The sequence below is a fragment of the Podarcis vaucheri genome (genome assembly GCF_965113315.1).
Source record: "Podarcis vaucheri genome assembly, chromosome: 8".
Lineage (NCBI taxonomy): Eukaryota > Metazoa > Chordata > Lepidosauria > Squamata > Lacertidae > Podarcis > Podarcis vaucheri.
This window is the reverse complement of record NC_138766.1, coordinates 53,090,125-53,116,397: the sequence shown is the minus strand read 5'-3', so window position 1 is coordinate 53,116,397 and position 26,273 is coordinate 53,090,125. Positions and strand designations below refer to the sequence as shown.

General features: G+C 42.7%; 2 protein-coding genes and 1 long non-coding RNA gene across 29 annotated transcripts in view; 1 reads left to right on the top strand and 2 right to left on the bottom strand.

Moving 5' to 3' along the window:
• The window catches only part of MAPRE2 (microtubule associated protein RP/EB family member 2), an 86,358-nt gene extending 78,811 nt beyond the window's left edge, over positions 1-7,547 (bottom strand). The window contains exon 1 of one of the 3 annotated variants that reach the window (XM_082234846.1): positions 7,327-7,547. The gene's annotated coding sequence lies outside the window, so the exon portion shown is untranslated. Of the gene's footprint in view, positions 1-6,514; positions 6,597-7,224; positions 7,245-7,326 lie in introns of those variants that run through there. The other 2 variants (XM_082234848.1, XM_082234847.1) reach the window with 2 other exon arrangements.
• The window catches only part of LOC309539080, a 204,004-nt gene that overhangs the window by 99,665 nt on the left and 78,066 nt on the right, over positions 1-26,273 (top strand). The gene's annotated exons all lie outside the window — the stretch shown is intronic.
• The window catches only part of DTNA (dystrobrevin alpha), a 199,308-nt gene continuing 193,102 nt past the window's right edge, over positions 20,068-26,273 (bottom strand). For 23 of the 25 annotated variants that reach the window (XM_082234780.1, XM_082234769.1, XM_082234787.1 and 20 more), the window contains one exon: positions 20,068-23,803. In XM_082234780.1, the coding sequence (XP_082090906.1) occupies positions 23,645-23,803 (159 nt within the window). In that variant the 3' untranslated portion in view covers positions 20,068-23,644. The remainder of the gene's footprint in view (positions 23,804-26,273) is intronic. The other 2 variants (XM_082234790.1, XM_082234773.1) reach the window with 1 other exon arrangement.

Here is a 26,273-nt window from a genome sequence, read left to right as displayed (position 1 = left end):
CTCCCCTTAATTTTGCACATTACTTTAAGTTCATGGTCCTTACCTCTAAAGTTGTCTGCCCGTGTCCCCAAATACTCTTCCATGATTTCCCCTTTCTCCCATTTCTATTCTCTTGTTCAGAGCATCTACTATTATTAGTATTCTATGTCTACATAGTGCCATCAGGGTGCCCAGAGTTGTACAGAACTTAGAAGTAACCAAGTCCTTGCTCACCAGACCTGCTTGACAACACAAGGCTAGCACTGGTTTCCACTGCAGATGTGTTTTCTTTTGTTCTGCCCCACAAGATAGACTAATGATCCTGGGTACTGCAGTTTGCTAACGTGGCTGGGAGTTGTAGGGGCAAGGCATGTCTTTTAAATGTGTGTTGGACATGTTCTAAAAGTATAGTGTGGATTTGCCTTCCATCCCTCCCTTTAAGTCTTTCCTCAAAGCTTATTTGGACTTTGCCCAAATTTATTCATTCTGTGCTCACTGTCTGCTACCATCTAACTCCCTTAACTTTACTATAAAACACAGATCCTTTTCTCTGAAATTGTGTTCATCTCATTTAGCGTAAAAAACCCACAGCTCAAGTGACCCCGTCAGTTCTGCGTGCTGTACAATGTCCAGCACACATTGTTGGTGGGTTACTAATAATAATCTAACCTTGAATAACACAAGCAACAGACTGGTGGCTGATTGCCCAAAAAACTATTTTTAAACCCAGACTTCAGTCTTACTCATATTTAAAAGCAAAGTACTTATGCAGCTAGCAGATGCAGAGCTTGTATGCAGAGCTGCCCAGCATACAAGCAAATTAACTCCTGACATAAGCCCATGAAGTGGAGCAAGTTCAAAGCAGGATCCCCATAATTCTGAATCATACTCAGTGTTGGGTGTAGCCTGTGAGTAATTTGTTGCCTACTTCTGCTGCAAACTATTTGAGTTTCCACTGTGATAACAAGGTCCTAGAAGAGGATAGATTCTAAAAACATTGTATTTTGAGGGGGGAAGGGGTCAGGATAAAAATTTCAGTGACTGCTTTTCCACCCTGCTTATATTATTCTTTCAGTAGACCTCCAGTGACCTCCCCCCATATGACTCAGTAGGATTAAACACTGTCACAAATCATAGGCTTCAACAAGGGGTCAACAAATCGTCATGTCTGAATCCTGTCCTAAAGTATTCCCTTGGAACAATAAAATGTAGATTCCAGGCTTGCTGTTGACAGAAGAAGCATAAGGGCAGATACTCTTCTCCTTTGACAGGCCCACTGCGAGTTGCATTCTGACACATCATGTACAAGGCACATTAGAGTGGCTGGCATAATTCTTGTTCACCAAAGAATTGCTTCTTCTCAAGGTGCAGACAGACATATATTCTAAAATTGCCGTCATGTGCTCACTTTCCTGGGAGAAAGCCCCACACTGAACTAAGTAGGACATACTTATGAGTAGGTGTGTATAGGATTGCACTACTAATAGGGTGGAGGTGGTTTGAATGCACAATTATCTGCCTCAGAAACATGCCTCATAACGCGGTGAATGTGGTGGCAAATGCACTTCCACCACACCCCAAGCACTCCCTACCACATCAGCTCCTTGTCAGTTTCACTCAAGAGTTTACAGTGTTTGACAATGAATACCTAAGTGCTGATTGCTTTAACAATGTTGTTCCATATTTCTCTAGTCCTAATTGATATGGTGAGGCACAATGCAAACAAAAGGAGCGGTGGCTATGAAAGACATACAGGCACCTGCACAGAAATGGGTCCAGACTATGTAGCATTTGATCACCTGCAATCTGACTTGCATACTCTTCATTCTGAAATAAGGCTTGGCCTAATTTGCAAAGTTATTCATAAACAGACTTTTAAAAGAGAACATATAGACATATAAATATTTTATGTAAAGAATATGTAAAGTATGAGATGTTAAATAGAAATGTATTGGCCTTTTATCTCTAAAGGTATACAGTGGTACCTCGGGTTAAGAACTTAATTTATTCCGGAGGTCCATTCTTAACCTGAAACTGTTCTTAACCTGAAGAATCTCCTTTAGCTAATGGGGCCTCCTGCTGCCACCGCGCCGCCATAGCGTGATTTCTGTTCTCATCCTGAAGCAAAGTTCTTAACCCAAGGTACTATTTCTGGGTTAGCGGAGTCTGTAACCTGAAGTGTCTGTAACCCGAGGTACCACTGTACATCCTTTGCACCCAAAAGGAAACTGTCTCAAACATGCATGGATGTAGTTCAATAATATCTTACCCCCTCAAAATGGGTATTTGTTGCCATTAGAAAGTAATGTTTGCCAAACTTTTGAATGAGCCATGCTTTTAACAAACAGGATATTTGTTTGAGCATAAGAAATTTGACCACCATCTAATTCCTCTTTAGGACAGGTGGTGTTAAAAGATGCCCTGGACGTCAGTTAAAATAAGGGAATCCATATCCCATTTTAAACTTTTAGAATATACTTTTGTTTGACTGCAAACTAGTGAGCATGCATCTGAGTGCAACAGAATGTGCTTGTACCAAAATAAGCAGATCTGCCACACAGAGGCGTACCTAGGCTCCCTTGTGCCCCTGGCAATGAGCTGTATTGGTACCTTTCCATCCCTTGCGCCCTTGCCAGAGGAACCTGTGCACTTTGCCCGGCTTCCTAGAGCAGCAGAGGAGCAACCCAGGAAGCGTGTGGATGGGCAAACAGGCTTCTTCTAGCCATTCTGAGCCACAGGCCTTTGGCATAAGCTGCCCTAACCAAGCCCTAGATACACCTCTGCTCCCACATACTGTTGGGATTTAAGGGTATATTATCCCTCTCAACATTGCAATGTAAGTAACGCTTACCACTGTTTGGAACAATCAGTAGATGTGCCTGTGTAGGAAACAGAACTGTGAAGTTAATAATTTATCCAAGTTAAGTTCTTCTGCAGAACCTTACATGAAGTTTTGCTGTAGTTTGAGCCTTTTTATGACTGCTATTCTCAATAAAGACCAAGTAGCAAATTCTCCTAGTGTCTCTCAAGGTCCATAGAAAAAGTGGCTCTAGTTAACTACTACTCAACTACAGCAAAAAGATTTCTAGTTTACATAATCGAAAGGTATTGATACTGTATGCAATGACAAATAAATACAATGGTCCCAATCCATCTATAGCTAGTTGTGTAACTAACAGTGCAATCCTATGTATATTTACTCAGAAGTCTCACTGTTTTCAGTTACCATATTTTTCTCTCTATAAGACACACCAGACCACAAGACGCACCTAGTTTTTGGAGGAGGAAAACAAGAAAAAAAATATTCTGAATCTCAGAAGCCAGAACAGCAAGAGGGATCGCTGCGCAGTGAAAGCAGCAATCCCTCTTTCTGTTCTGGCTTCTGGGATAGCTGCGCAGCCTGCATTTGCTCCATAAGACGCACACAAATTTCCCCTTATTTTTTAGGAGGGAAAAAGTGAGTCTTATAGAGCAAAAAATACGGTAACTTGTCCCATTGGCTTCAATGGAATTTGGTTACAGCTAACTTTAGATGAATTAGGACAGGACCTCATTGCAGCCTATTCATCAGTTGTATTGCCAAAGTGGGGGAAACCCAGCTAAAAGTAAGTTTATATTTCAGTATTAAATGGTCCCCGTTCTTTTTTTACACAGCTTAATTACAGGAAGGATTTCTACCACCTACAGTTGTTGCATTTACTTTCTACATGGCAGCATCAGCTGTGCACTCTCAATTAATGCCACCTTCCCCTGCAAGAAACAGCGGAACAAAGTGCCTTTAATAAGATTTAGTAGCCAAATGATTCCTGGCATTAGTCAATATGCCTTGTCCCTCCCCTGTGGCTGTTATGGCACTTTCAGATGCCTGCTTCCCCGCACCCCCCACCGAGAGATCATAGTGCTTTTGAGAGTGCCTATCACACTGATATGCTAAACATCTACAAGCCAGATGTAAAATTTATTCCCATTTCAAACATACTAGCAGGATCTGCAGAGGAGAAAAACAACCATCACATAACACACACACAAAAAGCCCTGCAACACCTTTATGATACTTCCTGCTTTTCTGTAAGGTTTATTTATTTAACAACATACTTTGTTTTAATCCAAAAAAGGTATCCAAGGTGGTTAACAAATCAATAAAAGTTAAAAGGAATTTTAAAAAATCAGCATATTAACATCTTCATTTATATAGGGGCAGTGGTTAAAACTTTCAAACCTTTGAAATGAAACAGTAAAATAGCCTGGTAAGGGCCTTGGTATAACCAAGTTTCTGTTGGTCTCCTTAGAGACAAAGCCTAGCAGACTTCAGTTGGCAGAGCATTCTATAGGGTAGGTGCCACTACAGAAAATACTCTTTCCCTGGTAGCTGCCCACTGGGCTTCACAGGGTTGAAGGCTCTGAAGTAGAGCCTCTGTTGATGACGAGAGCATGCAGGGAAGAATGCACAGAAGAAGCCAGTCCTTAAAATACTCAGATCTCATGCCATTTTGGGCTTTAAAGGTTAACCTTCAATTCAGCATGGAAACAAACTGTATCTTACTTTTCTCCACTGCGAAACAAGAATAATGTCAAATAGACTTTCAGATAAAAACACCACTGTGTTTTTGTTAGACTCTACTACCATTCCTATCACACAACTGAGCATGGAGAACAAGGTTTCCTGGAAAAACCTAGTCTATATACCTACTGCCCCTGAGACCAGCTGGAGATAACACATATATTGGAATATTTCAGGGCACAGGGGAATCTTGGATGTTAACTAGCTGCTGAGGTCACACCAGTTAATGTTCAATTCAAACAGCTGTGCATTTTATCTACTGAATTTTTTATTAAACTCTCTCTCTCTCCCCTATTTCTCACACACTTGCTCTCTAGCTCAACAGCAAGACCTAACTAAAGCATTTAGCATAAATAAATCAGCAGCCCTTACTGATTTTAAGACAGAATAATCCTGAGAGTGACTGTAACTCAAAGCAACCAAAGATTTATTATTTCCATATCTAGCGGTAGTACTGTCCATACACATTGCTAGATGAACTATGCAAAGCTGGGGTGGGGGGAGTGAATAGCTAGCACTGAAATATTATTTTTGTAGCTATTCTGCTCATTTGTACAACATCCATAATTTGTACAGGGCTTGGTTTGTTAAGGAGATCCCTGAACAGATCAGGCCAAGTTTGCTTTTTTTTAAAGTGAAGTGAGAAACTGAATCTTTCCTGCCTCCAGATCGTACCGTATCTAACCTTTTAGACATCCTTGATGAATGTAGCTGTTCTTCAAGATGAGCATGTCTAAAAATAGATAACTAATGAGCAAATCCCTATGCCCAATGAAATTAAATACCCTCTTCCCTACATACACACAGGGTTCACAGCTTGCCAGAGTTATTTGTGTGTGCATGAATCCCTTTGCCAACCCACAGAAAGAGGCCAAATGGTTTAAGCTGCACCACTCTCTCTATGGCATTGATTTGCAAACTTTGAAGTGGTCCCCCATAGGGTGTGTGTGCAATACACCTGTGTGCGTGGCATGCATGCGTGCATATTGAGGTTTGAGGGGAGGATAGAAACCTGCACCAAAGCAGGGGCAGGAACACATCCCCCCCCCCAGCTACAGTGATCTAGCATTACAGACATCAAAATGCCAAGCATGAGTGCCTCAGAGAACTTTTCATTCCAGCCTCCTTCCCCAGCTTTAGGAGGGAGTCTGAGGGCCAAAGTTTAAACAAACATCCTCCGCCTGGAAGTTTTTACTTTGTAGAAAAAGCAGTGATGGCCCCCAGATCCAGAACATGCACCTGATCAGGGTCAGAGTCCAAGACCAGTTTTCTGCTGAAAAGGGGCATCTGCCTGCCTGCCTGCCTGCTATTTGGCCCCAAGTGTACTCATTTCAGAGAGTACACTATGAAAATTGAGCAGAAAATTGGTGTTGGGCCATGATCCAAATCAAGAGCACATTGTGGTCCCTCCCAGTTCTATGATTCTATGGGGCATCTGCAGCTGTCCCCCCCCCCCACTATAGAAGTGACAAGATTAAGTAAGCTTGCTCGTTTAAACACACAACCAATGTCACACACAGTTCCAATACAGCATTGGCTTAGGGCCCCTGCCCATAGATCTCTGGGCACACAGCAATGCTTACATACAGCTGTGTGTATGTAGGAGGGCCCTGTGTGTTGCCAAAAGATTGGCTAGGACTGGGGTAGGAAAGTCAGCTAAATTTTGATGGAGCTTGAGTTTTAAAAGTTTGAAAGTAACTATGTGTTAAAACGTAGAATGCCCTCAATAGCTAACATTTCAGTTGACTGTCTGGCAAGTTTAAGACCAGTGCTTCAACTACTTCAATTCCTACACCAAGCAATCCAGCCCCTCCCAACAAGGAAACACCTTTTTCCAAGGGAACAGGTAGGGTTGCTGCCATCTAGAAAGTATTTGCACACTTGCCTATCCAGTGTGCTTGCCAGTGTTTGGGAAGTAGGTGTTTACTATGTCTACTCTGAAGCCTCAATTTCGTTTTTAGGCAGCTTACTCACAGCTCACAGTCTGTCTCCTGGCAGCTTTTCTCCCTTCCTTCCAGGGATGCCGTGTTAGGAATGCAGCCTTAGATGATTCAAGCGGTGGTGCCATTTCTCCTGCTATTGAGGCCACCTCCCAGCCCACTAGTCCACCTTGTGCTCCTCCACTGAAACCTGCCAAGCAAAGCCCCAGACCTGTCAAAACTTCACGGAGCTCCGCCCACTAGCCCATCCTGCCTCTGCCCATTGGCCTGTTTTTTTAAACCTCAAGTTGGCAACCCAAGGCGCGGGGGGGGGGGTGTGGAGTGCCGTGGGTTTCATCCCCAGCCCTGGCAGCTTTGTTTTGAGAGGCTCCTCCTGGGGCTGGCAGCGACTTCCCTCCTCGGCAAACAGGGCTTCTTTGTACCTCGGCTGCCTCTTGCCAATCTCCTGGCGCTTCGTGGCGAGAGCCTCCCTCTGCGCTTCCTCTCCTTCCCACGCAGACCAAAAACAACTCCTCTCTCCCCTTCCTCCCGAGCTTCACTTCAGCCGCGCAATGACGCCCCTGCCCACCGCGGAAAGCGCGCGCCTCGGCTGCTTTCGCCGGCTCTGTGGAAAGCCCCTCAGAGCGCCAGCGTGGCAGCCCCGAGTTCCCCCCTCGCCCTGGCAGCCCGGGCAAGAGCGAGTCCCGTTCCCTCGCACCAGGCAGACGTCGAACCCAACCTGGAGCCAGCCGGCCAGCTACCTACCAGCGGGCTGCTCTGCGGGCAACTAAGTCTGAGGCGCGCGCTGAGGTGAGGGGAGAGAAGCGCCGCCGCCACCTTCTTCTCCTCACGCGGCACGTCACTCACCTGCTCCTGCCGGGCTGGGCCGCCGCTGCCGCCAAACGCGCCGCTCTCCTCCTTTGACAGCTGCCTTTTGTTTTCCCCACCCTCCTCGGTCTCCGCTTGGGCTGCCGCTCCACCCCGAGAGCCACGTGAATCAAGCCGGGCGGGCGAGGCGGGCTACTCCGGGGAGGGGCGGTCCTGGCGCGCCGCGAGGGAGCGGCGGGCGAAAAAGGGAAGAGGGACTGGAGCCAACGGCGAGAGCCCAGCCCAGAGGCGGAGTGCGTCACGCGCCTGTGTGGGGCTGCCGGCGGAGGCGGGAGAGCGCTCTCTGTCACGCCGGCGACCAACGCCGCGCGCCTTCCTTAGCTTCCTGCTTGCTCAGACATCGCCTCGGTGAGCTCAGGTCACCTCCAGTAACAGCAGCATCCACAGCCCTGCTGCAGCGGCAGCAGCACAAAGGAGCACTTCCTGTGTCGCTCTGCTCCTTAGGAGATGCTCTGCCTTTCAGCAGCTGCGAAATGGGAACTTTCAAGTCTGCACGTGCAGGTGGAGGTCCTTTGCCTATGCAGAGGATGCCCTGTCTCTCTAGACAAGGACCTGATAATCTGGTGTCACAGAAAGGGGGGGCCTGTGGCCGGCTGCAGGTGTTATTGGACTCCAGCTCCCTTGGCCGAGGGCACTGCTGGTTGCCAAACTTAATGTACTGCTATCAGAAGATTGCACACATAACCAGCCCTGCCATCTGTTAAACTGGACAAGGAGTAAACATGGACCAGGGGAGGGGCAAGGTGGTAGTGAGGTCAGTGCAGGCACAGTGGCAGAGCCAGTCCAGCGCTTTTGCCACATGCCCACGCTGTGCCACTCTTCCTGCCACCTTGCCTCTTCCCCTCTCAGTTACTGGCAGCAACGTCAACATTGGGAAGCCGGGGGAGCCATGTTGCCCCACTCTGCTCCTCTGGCTGCTACTGTGACTAGTTCATTAAAGGACAATGAATCAACACATGTATTTCTTGTCTAATTTTCTGGGAGTCTCTTTTTGCAAATCCTGATGGAAAAGAGGAAATTTGCCATGAGTGTAAGACTTAAACTGTACCGTCACTGTGGCCACTTCAGCATGTGGCAGCTGTAGGTAGCACTGAGCTATTTCAGCCTGTGGAAAAACTGGTCATACTGCATATATGCCTCCATCCACAGGATTCAGTTTCTGGTGCTGCTTTTTTGGGGGGTGGTTGCAACTAGCACGACAAAAGCCAACCACAGTGTGCACTACCGAAAGATCACAAACACAATTGGTTTCCCAGCTGCTAAAAGTGATTGGGAGCAAACATGGGCAAGCCTCTTACCATGACCATGAGTACCAAAAGACAAAGTCACAGGAACCTGTGAGACAATAATGGCTATAGCTTGGAGAATACATGTTTGTATTTTGTATTCAATCCGCATATACCCATGTGCGTACATATGTAATAATATTGAAAAAAACATTTCATTTCATTGTCTCTTGAGTTCCTGTCACTCTGTCAATGGGTACTTACTTATAATTGCCAACTCCCTCATCTGTTTTTTGCATCCTGTGTGATGGCCATCATGTCCTCTCATGATTGTGGGACTAGTTTCTGTCATAAAATGTAGGTACTGCTTGACTGTAAAACAACAACCCTTAAATAATACTTCATTACAATTTAACAAACTAAAGCTGCAGTCCTCGATAGAGGATATATTGAATTGCCAACTATTATTTACTGGTTTCATATGTTATTATTTATAATTCTTATTTATAATCTTGTAACCTACTTCCCCCTTATTATCTGTCAGTTAGACACGCTTCTGATTTAATCTCATTTCTGTTTGTTCATGTTTTACCATCTCTTTATCATGCTTTAGAACCTGTCAATGTTGCAATTATTTTACAAGTTATATTAAAATGCAGTTTGGAATTTCTCTTGTTTGGTCAGGTGAATGGAAATCCAGTGCTGACAGAGGATAGAAGTGCAAAGTTGTGTCTTTACTAATGAATATCTGGGGTGGCGTTTAGCAGGCAACACACTGCTGGCTTTGTTCAGAATAATTGGGTCTGGTAAGGTTAAAGATCCCATCACCACTGCAAAGGCCAGTCTGACTGAGCTGTCTCCACTTGCCTGGAGCTCCAGGGCATCTGATCTCTAAGCTGGCCGGCAAGGTCAAAGCAACTTGGTCAGAAAAACAACAAAAGCCAGTCTGACTGAACTGCTGCTGCTGCTATTCAACCCATGAGGAGTATCTGATAATATAGACTGCAATGCAGTGCTTTTTTAAAGAAAAAAGGGTGCTGGTATTCACTATGAAGTTGTTACAGTAAGTGCCACACTTTTAACGTTTGGGGGAAAAAAGGTGTTGGCACTCTGTACCCTTGGGTACTCCCAGAAAAAAGTCCCGGTACTACTGCAATGGTTTGTGTGTGAGAGATGTGCATTTATAGGTACACTTTACTAAATTCATTTTTGTAGACATTCCTTGTATAGAAAACTGCATTGCAAAATTCAGGGAAATGTGTATTTTGAAGGATAACTGTGTTGTGGTTTATCAACTGTTTTAGAAAGTGTAGGTTTAGTAGGTTTGTCTTTAAATGTGAACTGACTCAGATTACTCCTCCATCCCTGGTTATGGTATAAGGCTCAACTGGGGATAGGAACAGGGTTACAGAAAATTCTGTGTCCTGACAGCAAGATTCCCATTTGGTTTCCTCCCCTAATGAAATGAAATAGGACAAATAAACAGGAATAATAAATACAGAATAAACAGGAAAAGTGGATACAGTAGTATGTTTTATTTGCCTTTTTAAAAAATGCATGTAGCTCTTTTTAAAAAGGAGTTTTACTCTTCATGAGCTTGAAAAATATGCAGATATTAACAGCACATATCTTATGGCACACCATGTATATAATAATGCCACTATGATAATGGATTGCTAAATATTCCCTCATATTTTATATAAGTGAATACCCAGGTTCAGAAATGAGCTACTTCCTCTAGCATGGGTATGATTTAATGTCAAGCATCAGGCAAGTTTTCCAAAATAGCAAAAGGCAGATGACACATGCCTGAACAAAGATAAAAAACCTTTCAGTCCTCTAAGCTGTTAGTTCCCATAATAATAAGCATGAATATTAATATAATGTCAGCAGCATATGAAGTAGCTAACACTTGCAGCATTGTTCATGCTTTCTCATGCATGTAGTATAATGTTCCAAGTTTTTTGTTTTAAAAAAGCTGGTCTCTGTGGTTAGAGCTGTTTTTCTGCTAAGTTGGTCAAAGCCTCAATCTCCATCATTAATGTTGCTAGCACCATGCTTACAAGTGCAAGGATAGTAAGCTGAAAAGCTGGATGGAAGCATAGCAATGAAATACATCGTTTGGTGGTTTCATCTCAATTCCTTTAATAATTGCCTGGAGGAATATGGATTTAATGCTTGTCAATCAAATACACAAGCTCCTTGGATCTAGGGTGACAACTGCAACATTTTCCTTCACTCATGCTCTGTTCTTTGCATATTCTATCAACATTGAGAAAGATAACTAGTTGGCTGCTCCAAATATTTGAAAATAGCTATTAGGTAGATGGTTCCAACACAGCACCTGAAAAAGGGACTATTTTGCTTTCCACTGAACTCAGAAGTCCCTTTCAAAAAATGGGATTGCTCACTCACATTATGTTCTCTGCTGCCATTCAGCAGATTGTTCTGAGACTGCAGTGCAGCTGGGTAGTTTTAGACCCTGTGCTAAGTGGTCTTAAGGGGAGGGGGCTCACGCTAATCTACCCCTTCTGTGTTTGGGCAGCTTTCTGCTCACTTTGCGGTGTGAGGCCTTGGACCTCTGCCCCAAAGTCTTGCACTCATGGCACCACTGCCTGAGAACTCCCTAAATCAGTATTGAAAGAACCAGAAGGTGAGAAATTAATTGGGGGGGGGGACACACATAATTATAAGTGGAATACAAAAATACTATCCTGAAAGCCCTGCATGGTTACCAAGCTTGCAGTTTTGTTAATTAGAGCTTTTGCCTGCTTCTGTTAGCTTAAAAATGAGGAAACTTTTATTTCCTGTTGAAAATCTTGAGAGTAATTTTTCAGGGGCCACATGCCAACAGTGTGGGAGGCCAGAGTTAAAAGCAGGAAGAGCTACTCTTCTTTCTCTCTGCCATCCCCTTTTATCTCTCCTTCCCACCCTTATCCAACAGACTACAGAGGGAAGAACAGATCACTCATCAGAGCTCTCCTCACACTACCATCTCCACCTGCTTTTGTTCTTCCCCTCTTCCATGCTCCTTCTCTCTCTCCCTTTCCCCCTTTCGGTATTCCCACATTCCCCGAGTTTAGGCCAGCCTTTACAGGGTACCAAGGACCAAGCCCTTACTGTGTTAGACTTGCCAAGAGAGGTTTGGCAGGAGCCGTACGTGCTAGTTTATAGGTATGTCCTGAAAACGGTATAATTTAGACAAGCCTTTCAAACTTGAGATACTTTGGCAGCAAGCTCTTGCTGATTTGTTTGGGTTTTTTTTATAACTGTAATACTGTGTTTCTAGTCTGTATACTGCCTTGTGATGTTTTATGTGAATACTAAAACCCCCCAGATAAATCTATAAATGAAGTGGCTGAGAACCTACTGTAGGGCTGCAGGATTCCCAAGTGCACTCTGCATAAAGAAACTTGGCCCTGCAGAGGTTGTTGAATCCCAACTCCAATCAGCCCCAGTCAGCATATTCGACAATCAGGGATGATGGAACTTGTAGTACAACAACATATGGAGGGCTACAGGTCTCTCAAACCTATGTTAAGAGAATGAGTTATTAGCTGCAAAGTCCCCAGTGCATTTTTCACTTCAGCCATAAATATGACTCCACCTGTGACACAGGTATAATAATACAGGTATTATACAAATACAGTAGTATTATTAGTTATAATAATGCTCCCTATCTTACTTTGGGGGTTGGTCGTGTGGGCATGTGTGTTTCTGCAATTATTAATGAGAGAGTGTACCTGAAGTACAGCTACTCTTAACTCCTTGGAAAATCACTCTGTAAATACTGTTATGCTTAATGGGAGAGTTTTTGAAGAGGAAAATACAATATTAATGCAAATTGCAACACATTTCTCTGTCTATAGTGATAATTTCCCCCATGTCCCCAGTACAGCTAGTTAGCCATACTTTTTTCTCCTTTGCTATGGAAGACCCAGGGAACAAAGATTTTTAGTTAACCCATTATACTTTTAATTCATCACAATTAAGAACTTTAATTCCCAGACACATCTTTTAAATCTGCAGAAATATCTTGGAGTTGGACAAGGACCTAGAGGGTGAGGAAAGAAGGGCCCTGCAGACAGCAGCAAACACCTCCATGTGATTTAAATGAGGTGTAGCAAAAATTACTCTAATTCAAGTGTGATGGGTCAGCAGAACATGTCTAAGTTTCTTTTACCCATTTCTGTTCTTGTTTAAAGAAAAAGGAGGCTGAATGCATTTAGGAGGAACAGTGGTGCTTTTCAATGGTAATAGCTTGCAAGTGATTTAACATATTCCATTGTAATAAACAGAACACTTCTTTTTAAAATGGGACTTCGGGTGGGGAGGGTTAAATGGTCTTTCCTTTGGGGCTTTGCAATAATTTGCTCAAAGCAGGTCTGTTGAATTCTGGAAGAGGGAGTCTGAGCATACTTGAAATCTTCAACAATCTGCTTCCTGTTTGTATGTTATAATAGCAATTACTCATGGTGTGATTATTGATGGGCTATGCTTTCAAATGCACTGAATGTGTTAGTGAAAAAGACCCACATTTGAAAAATATACTATTATATACACAAGCTGCTCTGCACTTCTTTGTTAATCAATAACCAACCTGATTCTGCCTGGTACTAATTCAGTGAAAAGTGTGTTTCAAACATTCCATAGGTTTTTTAAAAAAGTGTTTCTTTAAAAAGAATACGACATCAAAGTTGTTGGGAGATTCTGTCTGAGTCTTTCTTACTGCACACCCCCTCTATTCCTGGTGCTCCATCATGTATATGTTAAAATTAAATCAAAGTGCAAGGCATTTAAAGAGCAATCCTGTACTTGCATTACAGTGGAGAGGGTAGGTGGGGGAATACAACACAGATAAGCCACCGTATTCAGTCTATGTGCTCAGCCCACAAGGGAGTGGAACAGCCAAAAAATACAAAAAAGGTGTACAAATAAGAGACATGCCCACAGCATCCTTGGAACATGCTACCACTGCCCACACTATGCTGGTGTTGCTGTGCACACAGAGGCAGCCAATGAGCTCATTGTTCATTGAACACATGACCCCAGTACACCCTCTCCTTCAGCACATGCAACTGTGCCAAAGCACACACTCCAGGCATCAACCCCAGTACTACAGCCAGCAGCCATTCTGCTACTGTCACTCCCCAGGCATCCCTCCAGGCAGACACTTGAATCCCTTTATGCTCCTTACCTGCATGGTATAGCGTGGGATAAAAGGCAAACTTAAAAAAATAGCCTGTTATTTATATGGAAAAGTTATACAACAGTACAAAAGGCATAAACAACAAAAACAGGTAAAAGAAAAGAAAAAGTTAAAACTCTGGAATTTTGGGGTATATTAACAGTGCATTAGCACTGGGTATCATGTTACTGGGGACGCGGGTTAAACCACAGAGCCTAGGACTTGCCAATCAGAAGGTCGGCAGTTCGAATCCCCGCGACGGGGTGAGTTCCCGTTGCTCGGTCCCAGCTCCTGCCAACCTAGCAGTTCGAAAGCACACCAGTGCAAGTAGATAAATAGGTACTGCTCTGGCAGGAAGGTAAATGGCGTTTCCGTGCGCTGCTCTGGTTCCCCAGAAGTGGCTTAGTCATGCTGGCCACATGACCCTGAAGCTGTATGCCGGCTCCCTCGGCCAATAAAGCGAGATGAGTGCCGCAACCCCATAGTCGGTCACTACTGGACCTAATGGTCAGGGGTCCCTTTACCTTTAATAATAATAATGATAATAATAATAATGATGATGATGATGATGATGATGATAAAATTTCATGTATATCCCGCCCTCCCCAGCCGAAGCTGGGCTCAGGGCGGCTAACAACAATAACCTATCATGTTACTGAGGGCAATTTGTAAATCATACGTTTTGTGAAGCGTTATTGTTAAAGTGTATATACAGTCAAACCTCAGCTCAATTCTCAAGTTATTCCTTGGTTAAGCTTTCTAATTATTATAACCTTCCCTGGTGCCTGCTGAACTGCAGATTGAAAATGAAGAGAAACATGGATCAAATAAAGGAACCCATTTCCTAAACCAAACTGGAAAAAACATCTGTTACTGCTGGGGGGATGGAAGGAAATGGAGGAAAACTGTACAGAATTGCCTCATTAAACAGTAACCTCTTTGTGGGTGCATCACATGTAACAAATGGAGCTGTTCAAAGCTCCGGTATAAAGACAAATTAAAAAACAACACCACAAATCAGTGCTTGTCAATTTTTTTGTTTACTATCAGGAAGAGGAGACGAAACAATATATTGTTTAAAACATAAAATAGATTTTATTTCACTTTATCAAGACTTTGAGACTTTTCTTGCAAATATTACAGTTGCACACCTCTCTAGCTTCTCATCTTTGGAATGTTGGGCTTAGGAGCAGTGGCAGAGCTTCATGCTCTGGCACCGGGGGGGGTGGAGAGCAGGCAGGGGTGGGGCTGGCGTGCATCCTGGGGGCATGGCGCACCGTCCGCAGGGGTGTGGCATGCGTCCTGGGGACGTGACACATTGCCTGCGGGGGTGTAGCGCCCAGCATGGGCAGGAGGGCAGCTGCAATGGCACCCCACCGGGATTGCACTGCCAGGGGCAGTGCGCTCCCCCCACACTCCTCTTCCTCCGCCAGTGCTTAGGAGGTGACCATTTGCTTATCATTCATGATTGTGGCATCCACTGAGATGCACAGACCAGACCCTCCTGGTTGTTCCATTGTCCACATAAGCCGTGATGTGGCAAACAGGTGGTGGTACTTTTGTGTTGTGGTGCCCAACCTTTGGAATCCCTGCTGAAGTATGACAGGTGCTATAATAAAAAAATTCCTTCCAGTAGCACCTTAAAGACCAACTAAGTTAGTTCTTGGTATGAGCTTTCGTGTGCATGCACACTTCTTCAGATAAATCTGAATTCAGATAAATCTAAATTCTTCAGATAAATCTGAAGAATTCTTCAGATTATCTGAAGAAGTGTGCATGCACACGAAAGCTCATACCAAGAACTAACTTAGTTGGTCTTTAAAGTGCTACTGGAAGGAATTTTTTTATTTTGACTATGGCAGACCAACATGGCTACCTATCTGTAACTATGACAGGTGCTGTTACTAGTGTTTTGGCATCTGTTAAAGACCTACTTATTTAGCCAAGCATTTGCTGATCTGAATACCTAGCTTTTAATTATAGGGTTTTTTCCTAGTGTGGATTGCTGCATTTATAAATTGATTTAATTGCTGTTCTAGCATAGTCATAGCATTTTCATAGCATAGGTCTAAACCACAGAGCCTAGGGCTTGCCGATCGGAAGGTCGGCGGTTTGAATCCCCGTGACGGGGTGAGCTCCTGTTGCTCAGTCCCTGCTCCTGTCCACCTAGCAGTTCGAAAGCACATCAAAGTGCAAGTAGATAAATAGGTACCGCTCCGACGGGAAGGTAAACGGTGTTTCCGTGTGCTGCTCTGGTTCGCCAGAAGCGGCTTAGTCATGCTGGCCACATGACCCGGAAGCTGTACACCAGCTCCCTTGGCCAATAAAGCGAGATGAGTGCTGCAACCCCAGAGTCGGCCACGACTGGACCTAATGGTCAGGGATCGCTTTACCTTTACCTAGCATAGTCTATAAACCTCTCCCTGGAATTTATAGCAAGGCTGCCGTACAAAGATTTAAAAAAATAAAAAAATAAAATAAAAATGCATTTGGGAATAAATGAACATGTCAAGTTCCAGTCCAGCTAACATTAGTCATTTCTAAATCCTGTTGTAACCAATGGCACCAGTCTGTCACAAATCCCATTCCTTTCCATTGACCTTGAGGCCAAACTGTATGCAATGCTGTTCATGCAGTTGCAAGTTCTGTGAAACTAATTTGAAAGTCCATCCCTTTCTCTCCTCCACTCCTCCCATTTGCATGAGGATAGTGGTAGAAGAGCTTTAATCCTTTGTGTGTCACTGAGGTACCAAAACAGATTGGGAATCCTAGTTTCAACTGGATGGGAAAGGAGCTCTCATTAGAGCAAATTGCAGTCATTACTAGCTAAGGTGGATTGAAACTTGTGTGTTTACATCATCATAATTATTTGAAGCAGCACCCAAATTTATTGTATGCAGATTATGTAGAAACCTGTTTTATTACCAGACCAGCAAAATGCCTGTCATTATATTTGCAAGGATCCCCAGGAAAGGTGCCAGACATCATACAATCAGGAAAGCAATGCCTTCCCTTATGGAGATCTTCTCTATTGAGGCTAGCCAGCTATAAGAACTCAGGTAAATAGAAGTAGAGCAGAATCATTAAATTTGTTTATTCAGCTGATTCAGCAGAAACTGTACAGGGTAAACAATACTTCCATCACTTGTTTACTGCGACTGGGGACATATCTCACCATTTTTTGCATGTTGGCGATTAGATAGTTTCACATTCCATGTTCTTTCTCAGTTAAGCACACCAATAAGAAAGGGAATGTTGCATGCCTGAATTTCAGTGTAAGCATACAAATTAGCATGGCTGGCTTGATAACATTTACTTGGAAGTAAGTCCCTTTCATTTATTTATACAGAGTTTTGTGAGTCATCTTTCTATAAGGTATTCAATACCTTCCTAGATAAAATGTAAATAACCAATGAACTATTGAGTTTTAGCATGAAAAACAATCACTTTTGAGTTAGATCCAGACCAAGTGAGTTGAACCAGGTGGTCTAATTGAAATCAATGGACAAGTGAATTATTGCTTAAATCCTACTGATTTCAATGGGAACAATGTTCAAGTTTCCTTACACTTGATCCAACCCAATGTCATTTTAATTTCATATTCCAGGAAACCAAATTATTCATGCCATACTACAAAGTTGTTGTTGTTGAAACCTAGCTCTTATTCCAGGCCATAAGCAGCTTTCCCCCAGTTTCTTCTTCAAGGACTGCAGAGGGAATGTCCAAACAGCACAGTCCCCTTGAGTGTTAATTATTCTGTTTTCCAAACCCAGTGAGGGTTCTCCAGCACAGAAGTTTTGGGATATGTGATCATTTGTTTGGTCTTTGAAAGGAAATAAGACAGTGTAAAGATTTAACCACCTCCACAGAAACTTTAAAATCACAGTGCATACAAAATGAAACATTTTACCTTTGATGTTCTAAAATTGAAGAAAACTCTCCAGGTTCCAAAGAGCGTTGCTCAGAACTGCTGCCTTGGAAACAGGGCCAGATTTGGGGCTTGATGCCTTTGGGGCCTGCACTGGTTCTGCCCTGGGGGATAGAATTACCTGTGCTGGCAGTGGCTGCTGCTTTCTTTCAAAGCACACCTGATACCTTGGCCTTCCCTTTTCTTTTCTTCAGCCCCACATACCCATGTGGCTTTCAGCCAAAAAAGGAATCCATGTGTTACATGGCTTGAATGATTATCCCAATTAACTAAAATTGCTTCCAATCTGTGTACTACTCCTTGAACTGCTTTGTTCCCACAAAAGAGAATCTGGTGTTTCCAAGCTGTTCCTGATGGCAAACCTAATTTAGCCATAATTTTCTTTGCTTCTGCCTATTTGGTTAATTAACAACGCAGTCTTATATATGTCATTTGGAAGTAAGTCCCATTGTTTTCAATGTTGCTTCCTCCCAGTCTAGAATTGTAGCCTTAATAACATGCAGTTATTAAAAACATAGCAGCCTTGGCAAGAGGGAAAGGGATGAGGGAGATAGCAATTCAAAGAAAACTCATCTCTTATTGGAATTATAACTACCAGCACACCACTTCTCTGAAAGTGCATTCATAACAAATCAAGACAAAATAACATCCATGCTGTTCCCTGCAGTATTTCTCTGTCATGATGCCCAAACTGTGGAACTCCTTGCCCCTGGAGTTCCCTGTCCCTTTCCTGAGGTGATTCTAGGTAAAGGTAAAGGTAAAGGTACCCCTGCCCGAACGGGCCAGTCTTGACAGACTCTGGGGTTTGTGCGCCCATCTCACATCTATTGGCCGGGGGCCAGCGCTGTCCGGAGACACTTCCGGGTCACGTGGCCAGCGTGACAACGCTGCTCTGGCGAGCCAGAGCCGCACACGGAACGCCGTTTACCTTCCCGCTGGTAAGCGGTACCTATTTATCTACTTGCCCCCGGGGGTGCTTTCGAACTGCTAGGTTGGCAGGCGCTGGGACCGAGCAGCGGGAGCGCACCCCGCCGCGGGGATTCGAACCGCCGACCTTTCGATCGGCAAGCCCTTTCGTCGACCTTTCGATCGGCAAGCCCTAGGCGCTGAGGCTTTAGCCCACAGCGCCACCCGCGTCCCTGGAGTTCCCTGTCCCTTTCCTGAGGTGATTCTAAACACTGCCAAAACTGCAAAATTATCTCTGGCTACCTTGCTGTTCGGGACACAGGTGGCGCCGATAGGAAGGTCGGCAGTTCGAATCCCGACGACGGGGTGAGCTCCCGTTGTTTGGTCCCAGCTCCTGCCAACCTAGCAGTTTGAAAGCACGTCAAAGTGGAAGTAGATAAATAGGGACCACTCTGGTGGGAAGGTAAACGGTGTTTCCGTGTGTTGCTCTGGTTTCGCCAGAAGCAGCTTAGTCATTCTGGCCACATGACCCAGAAAAACTGTCTGCGGACAAACGTCGGCTCCCTTGGCCAGTAAAGCGAGATGAGTGCTGCAAACCCCAGAGTCGTTTGCGACTGGACTTAACTGTCAGGGGTCCTTTACCTTTACCTTGCTGTTCACTGAGGGTCTGAGACCCATCAGCTACCCTCACTTGTTGTAATTGGCCAATCGAAGCCATTTCCTGAAGTATGGCTGCTGTCACTTAGTGACAACTTCTAGGAGCCACAGGTGAGAGCTGAGTGTAGGGTGGGGACCAAAGGCAGACAAACTACCCCAGAAAGAGCATGGCATGTCCTCTACCAGAGGTACTACCTGTCCCCTAACACCCCACACATCCAGGACGGTTGGATGACACCTTGTATGCCTCCTTCCGGCAACTCCTGCAGACAAGATGGTGTCAAATGTATTCCTCTGCTTTCCTTTGGACCACATCAGTGCGGCTGAGAGGGGGGTCATGTCATCTGCCCAGGCTTGCGTCCCTGGGAGGTCACTTTGGTATTGCTAATGAAGTGGTTTGACTTTAACCCCGGAGGCGCACTCCATTGTCTCTTGAGGCAGACAGATGCCAACAACCACCTTGCAGTGAGTAATTTTATCTGCTTTCCCTTTGGTTTTGAATTGCGTTCTTGTAATTTTAAATATTTGAGATTATTTTTAATTGGCCAAACATAACATAATTATTTTTTCTTGGCTAACGTAACATAATTATGAGTGGTATTCAACTCAGTTTAACTCCGAGTAGAGCCACTGAAATTAAAGGACCCAACTTGGTCACACCCTTTGATTTTAATGGCTCTACTCTGAATAAACTTACCGTAGTTGGAATACCACGCAATGTTAAAATAGGAAAGTTGAGTAGAAACCATTTTATAAATAAAATTTATGAGTGAGCCTGTGGGACAGTGTAAACAACAAAACAGAGTCTTCTTGAATTACTTTTAAAAATTATTTTTTTTAATGAAGAAATAATTCCATTCCAAAATATAGACACACAATTAAATAGTTTAATCACTTCAAAATATAACATGTCCCCAGTAGGTTTGAACACACGCACGCACACACAAAACAATACTTAACAACAATACAAAAAAACCCCATACAATAATAGTTCTGTTTACAATACCAATGAACAATGTAAAATTTGTAGTGTGAGTCTGTCTGGACTGGTGTGAAATAACAGTAGTTAAAAACATCAGACAGTAGCCTCAAGATGTAACTCTTCATACATTTTTGGTTCACAAGTAAGATGCCCTCTCTTCTCAGGACACAGCAGCGTGCTCGTTGTTCAAGGCTCCTTTCACTGAATTGAACCAACCTAACTGTTGCAACCTGAGGTTGCAGTATTTACAATAAATATCTACAGCAATTCCAAGAAACTAATAAAGATGGGAGAAGATGATTAAAGTAAAGGCAGACATCTGTGCTAAATAATGATGCAACATTTTGTCTCATGCATATAAGAAAATACATATTATCACAACAAAGGCCACACACCTTTTAATGCAGTTTTTAGTTAACATTACTACTTACAGAGAATCTATTCTCCATCTTTTCTTTCAACATTCAAGAATCATATTCCTCTTCACATTCTCATTCCTCTCTCTTAACTACCTTTCCACTGACAATCCACAACAGGAGTTTTTGGCTGCGGTAACTGGCCATAATTTTTTTAATAAAAGGCCAGTTCAACCCTTTCTGTAACTTTAATGTTCACAATCCAAACCAAGTTTAACAAATAGATGAGGACTGAGTGGGCTAAAACATAGACCCATTTGGGAAAAAACTTTCATCTGACCACTCTCCTACATGTGCATGTGTGTTGGTTTTGTGGGAGGTGATGCCTTCCAGTGTCACCCTCTAGACAGACACCCACATCTGTGCATAATGTTTAAATGGGGCACCCACACATAAAATCCAACTCATGGAGGCCTGAACAGCACAAATAAAATCCAGGAATTGAAAATGTGGTCTGGCCACAGAATAACATCTGTGGAACTTTATCACATGTATATCTTTATTTAAATATGCATTATAATGACTGATGGCCTTGGAGGTTGATTGGTTGGTTGGATGGTAGCATTGGATAGATGGTGGCACTCCTGCTCCCTCCGCAACACATGCTGCAGAGAAACTGGGGGAAGTACTGTCCTTTCTGGGCCACTACCAGCTCAAAAGCTGGGTCATATTGTAAAACGAGGTTTTTCTTTGTGGAGAGGCAAATTTAAAAGTGCTTAATCTTAGAGTTCCGGAGCATAACAGGCCACCTAGAGCACTGCTTGGGGGTTATGTGCTGAAACCAGGCTGAGAGAATGAAGATGGCAATAGTGCTACATAAACCTTGAAATGTAAGACTCATGCATGGATCTTACATGCAATATAGGTGTGCAAATAAAATGTTTTAAAGCAACGTGGTTATTACTCCCAACTGCAATTATGCGACTGGATTTGGGTCATTCAGACAGAGCTGTGTTCTGGTCCAGTTTGTCTCTCTTCAGGAAACACCTGACTGGAATCCTGAGCGACATGTCAGCAAGATTTCTTAACACTGTAGTGGTTTTATCTGCTGAGTGCTAGGCACTAGTAGAGTTCTGGTTCCTGAGAGAAGGTTACAGGAGAGGTAAGTGGTCACAGGTTATGTATAACCTGTGATGTATCTACCTGTTGGCAGATATGAACAGGAGTAAGGATTATTTATTGCAAATGTTGGGTTAGGGAGTGTCTCTGTGTAAACATATTTTATATTCTGCAGTTGTCCGACTCGTGAGATTTGACTACATAGAGACAGTGCTGAAACATACACAAGGAGGAAGGTGGCCAGTGGTAGCAATGATTTCATGCATCTGTGAAAAGTACTAGTAACTATTTTTAACCCAAGTAAATTTGTCCAATCCTTATTTCCAGTAGAATCAGAAGAGGGATTAAACTTCTAATTTGGACAAACTCTGTAGTAGCTCTTTGGGAGAAGCTTTATTATGGTTAATGATAGGACATTTTCTACGATGTTTCCATGAAACACGGTATTTATAAAACTGACCCTTTTCCAAACTGACATCCACTATTAGAATTGCTGTGCCATGTATTCAAAACCTTAGTGGAATCCTAGAAATTTCCAGCTTACTTAATGTTTTATTCCTAGCTAAAATATCATTGGTGTGAGTTGCTACTGGCTAACTCAATGCATACCAATGGCTGGGAAATCTCATTGCAACTCCCCTCCCCCCTTTTTATAATTCAGATGAATGCAAAGGCCAATGGTCTCTCTCCTCCCTGTTATATAGTTGAAATAGGATGTTAAGTGTTACTCAAAGAGACACCTTTGCAACTACATATAGTTAGTAGAAGGACTGTACTCCCCTCTGTGTTTTTCATAGATATACTTAGTATCCCCATTCAGTCCTGAAAGAAAGTCTCATTACACATTTCCAAGAATGCATGCAGAACATCTGGTGGCTGGCTAAGGCAATGCACATTCAGAAATAAAATAAAATAGTTGCAAGCGCACTTTTAAAGCCTGTACATTTAAAGCTGAAGGCCTCAACAAACAGGATATGAAGGATGGAGAAATGTGAAAGAACACATGCTTACTAAAGTTCTAAAACAGCTATTAAACAATACTATGAAAGATTATACGTTAACGTGAGTTAGTTTAGGGATTTTATGGCACCTGTGGTTTATAAACAGCTTTAGCAACGAGTATTTCAAAACATAGTTCACAGTTTTAAGAAGATCTGTGCTGATTTTAAAAACTAGATTCTATATCATTTGAATGTTGCCTTTTGTATATGATATCTATTTGAAAAGAAAATATTTACACTAACTTCTATGGCTGATTTGTTAGATTACTTTGAAAGAAAACATTCCTAAGTTATGTAGTAGCCCTAAATCATAGAGATACTTCTTAGTGCATTTTGTACAAGTCTTTTTTCGTTTCTTTTTTCTTTTTTGCAGAAAGACTGTAAAACAAATTGCAATCTAAGTCTGCAATCCTGCAGCTGGACATGTGCATTGAAGTCCCACAGATACCGGCGGGATTCAGCACATACAGCCGGCTGGAGGATTGCAGCCATAGTCTAGCGTCTGGGCTATAAATATGTACACTCAGGAGTATATTCATTCAGTGTTAAATGCATCATTTGTAGCTTTTAAAATTTCCTCTGTGGAAAAACAATGTACAGTGTAGGAAAGTGTTCTAAAATCTCAAACTATTCAGAAATCAAACTCCTAATATAAACAGTATATTAATATTGTCATTGTAAACTGAAGAGGTTCAACATTATGTGCAAAGGGCTTAAGTGTTTTGTTAGTACTGCCATTAACTGTAATAACGGCATTTTGTTTCAGCCTGTGTTCTTCACCAGTAATGAGCCATGTTACATAGAATGTAGCTGATATAAGTTAGCTTTAAATAAAAAGTCTTTTTTTTTCTCTTCAAAACAAACACCTACAAACTACAACTGGTAGAACAAAAATACTGTGCTACAGTCTTCAAAACTAGTTGGTTATCTTATGTCAGAGGGGCTGCATGTGTTGTTGTTCTGCTTCTTCTGTGAAGCTGGCAGCCAGGCTCTCTCTGTCATCCGTCTGAGTGCAGCTCTCCTCCTCCTCCTCCTCCTCCCCCTCCTCCTCCTTTCTTCTGTCACTTTCATTGTCCATTTGACTGCAGCTTTCCTGTCAATATATATAATATACTGTAAAGCTTGCATAATGCATATTGGCAGTGCAGGGGGAGAGGAAGACGTATTAAAAATACACAGCCCTTCTCTGATCCAAGACATACATGGAGTTCCTGTACACACACACACACACACACACACAAAATTTAAGGACGGTATCCTGCTTTCCAAAGGCAGCCCCACATACAATGCATTGCAGTAGATAAATGGGTTGTGCATGGGTAAATGTAGCCTGGCTCTCTCTGTTCAGAGACTTTGAAGAGACTTAAATTTGACAAATTTTCTATAGATTGGACCACGCAACTGAATTTTGGACTCGTGAAATTAATTTTAAGCTTCTTGAAACAGAGAAAAGTGTGTATTTGTTTTACATTATAAGCCACAAAGGGATGTTAAGCAAACCTTTTGGAATAATCTTATGTTGCTATTAAAGGGTATAATGGTACAATTCTTTTAAAAAGAATGTTAGAATTTGTCCTTCAGTATTAAAGGTGCCTGGTGTAATGCAGGATAAAGTACAGTATAAAAACACAACCTCGCAGGTTATTTTTTAAAACAAATTCTGCCATAAGCAATCACCAACTGTATCTTTGCCACCTAGAATCTTGTAACACTATTTACATAATGTTTTCAAAAGTATAGCAAGCTGTTGCTGGCATATGATAGATAACACATTTTTACAAATCATAGTAGTGGCCAGTTTGATTGAATCCAGATGGCACATTTCTAAACTGAAATCAGTTGAATCTAAATACGAACAATGGTATTGGGCCGGATTCCATATCATTCATCTTGTTACTTAGGGACAGTACATTTGATATCTCGGGGTGACAGTTTTACCTTAACAATATGATACACTCCTCTTCAGGTTAGTAACTTTACCAGTACTGTTCAGCAAGCATAGGTTGTGACTTGGCACTTACTGTATAATATACAGGTGGAGTAAAAGCATGGAGGTGTACAAGAACATATTGAGCTGTACACATTGCTAGAGTTCTGCTGCGGAAATGCTAGTTTCTATAGAAACTATCATTTCTATAATTTGTGTAATACGCATCGCTACCTTGTGGAAATAGTCAGTATGTGGGAGAGCCAGTGTGCTGCAATGAACTGAATGTTGGTTTAGGACTTGAAAGATCCACCTTCAAGTTGCCACTCAGCCATTAAGCTCATTGGGTGGCTTTGCATCAGTCCCCAACTCTCAGCCTAACCCATCTCACAAGGGTGTTTTTGAAGGGAAAAGGCTGTGTGTGTGTGTGTGTGTGTGTACTGTGCACAACACTTTTAGCTCTTTGAAGGACAGGTGGGCTAGAAGTACAATATATTAAAAGCACCTTTGATTTTTCACACCTAATTAATGCTAAGTGCCTGTGAGGCTGAATGAAATGGAGGAAGAGATTCATTGTGAAAAGCATTTCTTAGGTAATCAAACATCTTAGCTGCTCAATCAGATATAGAGAACACTCTCTTTCTTAACAATGCCCCAAAGTAAAGCAGCCATGGAGAGGGACAGTGGACAAATTTCATTAATAATGAAAATTGATGGGACTGCTGTTTGCATTCTAGCCCAGTTCATTTATTTTGCTTTTAAGTTATAGTTGTTTATAAAATGCACTGTACCCAGAAAAAGAAGAAGCAAATTAAAACCCGCAAATTAGAGAATTATAACTGGGGAGAATTCAGAGAGTTGGCTTGAATTGACTAGTTAATACATGTAGCAAACTGCAAGGTTGCGCACATGTTTTAGATGGTACTTAAATTTAAAAGTGCCAGCTTTCAGATGAAATCATTCCACTAGACCAGGTGTTCCTAAACTATGGTCTGTGAGCTTCATTGAGGTGGTCCATCTTCATTCAGATGCCCATATTAAATATCCATATTGATTTTTAATTTCATTTTAATTGCCTTTTTTCTTTCTTATATTCTATGGAATGCAAACTGTAATGCAATGCAATACAATACAATACAAGAAAGAAAAGAAGTACTAAAAATACTATTAACATTCATATAACATTTAACACAGCTGTTACAATTGCTACAACAGGAACAAAAATCATTAAGTGATCCACCAAAACCATCAACAATTTTCAAGTGGTCGGGGGGGGGGAGTTTGAGCACCTCTGTACTAGACTAAAGGTCAGAAACTGGCAGTGCATGGGTTCAGTCTGGTCCTTGAGGGGTGCCATAGGTTCCAAAACTGCTAGCCTCTCTCTGTTTCTTAAGGGAGAGGAAAAATATGGGAGGCAGACTCTTGGTGTGGAGAAACTGAAGTACACAAGCAAACGCAGAAACTCGTCTCACTTAAGCCCCTGCTTGCCTTGCCAGTTGCATTACAAAGTAAAAAAGCAAGAGAATAGGAAAGAGAGACCCACAGGAACATGCCAGCAATAGGAGGATCTAGCAGTAGAACTAGTGCTACACACTAGTCTCTGTGCCCAATTCTAGGTAGCGGAAAGGAGAGGAGG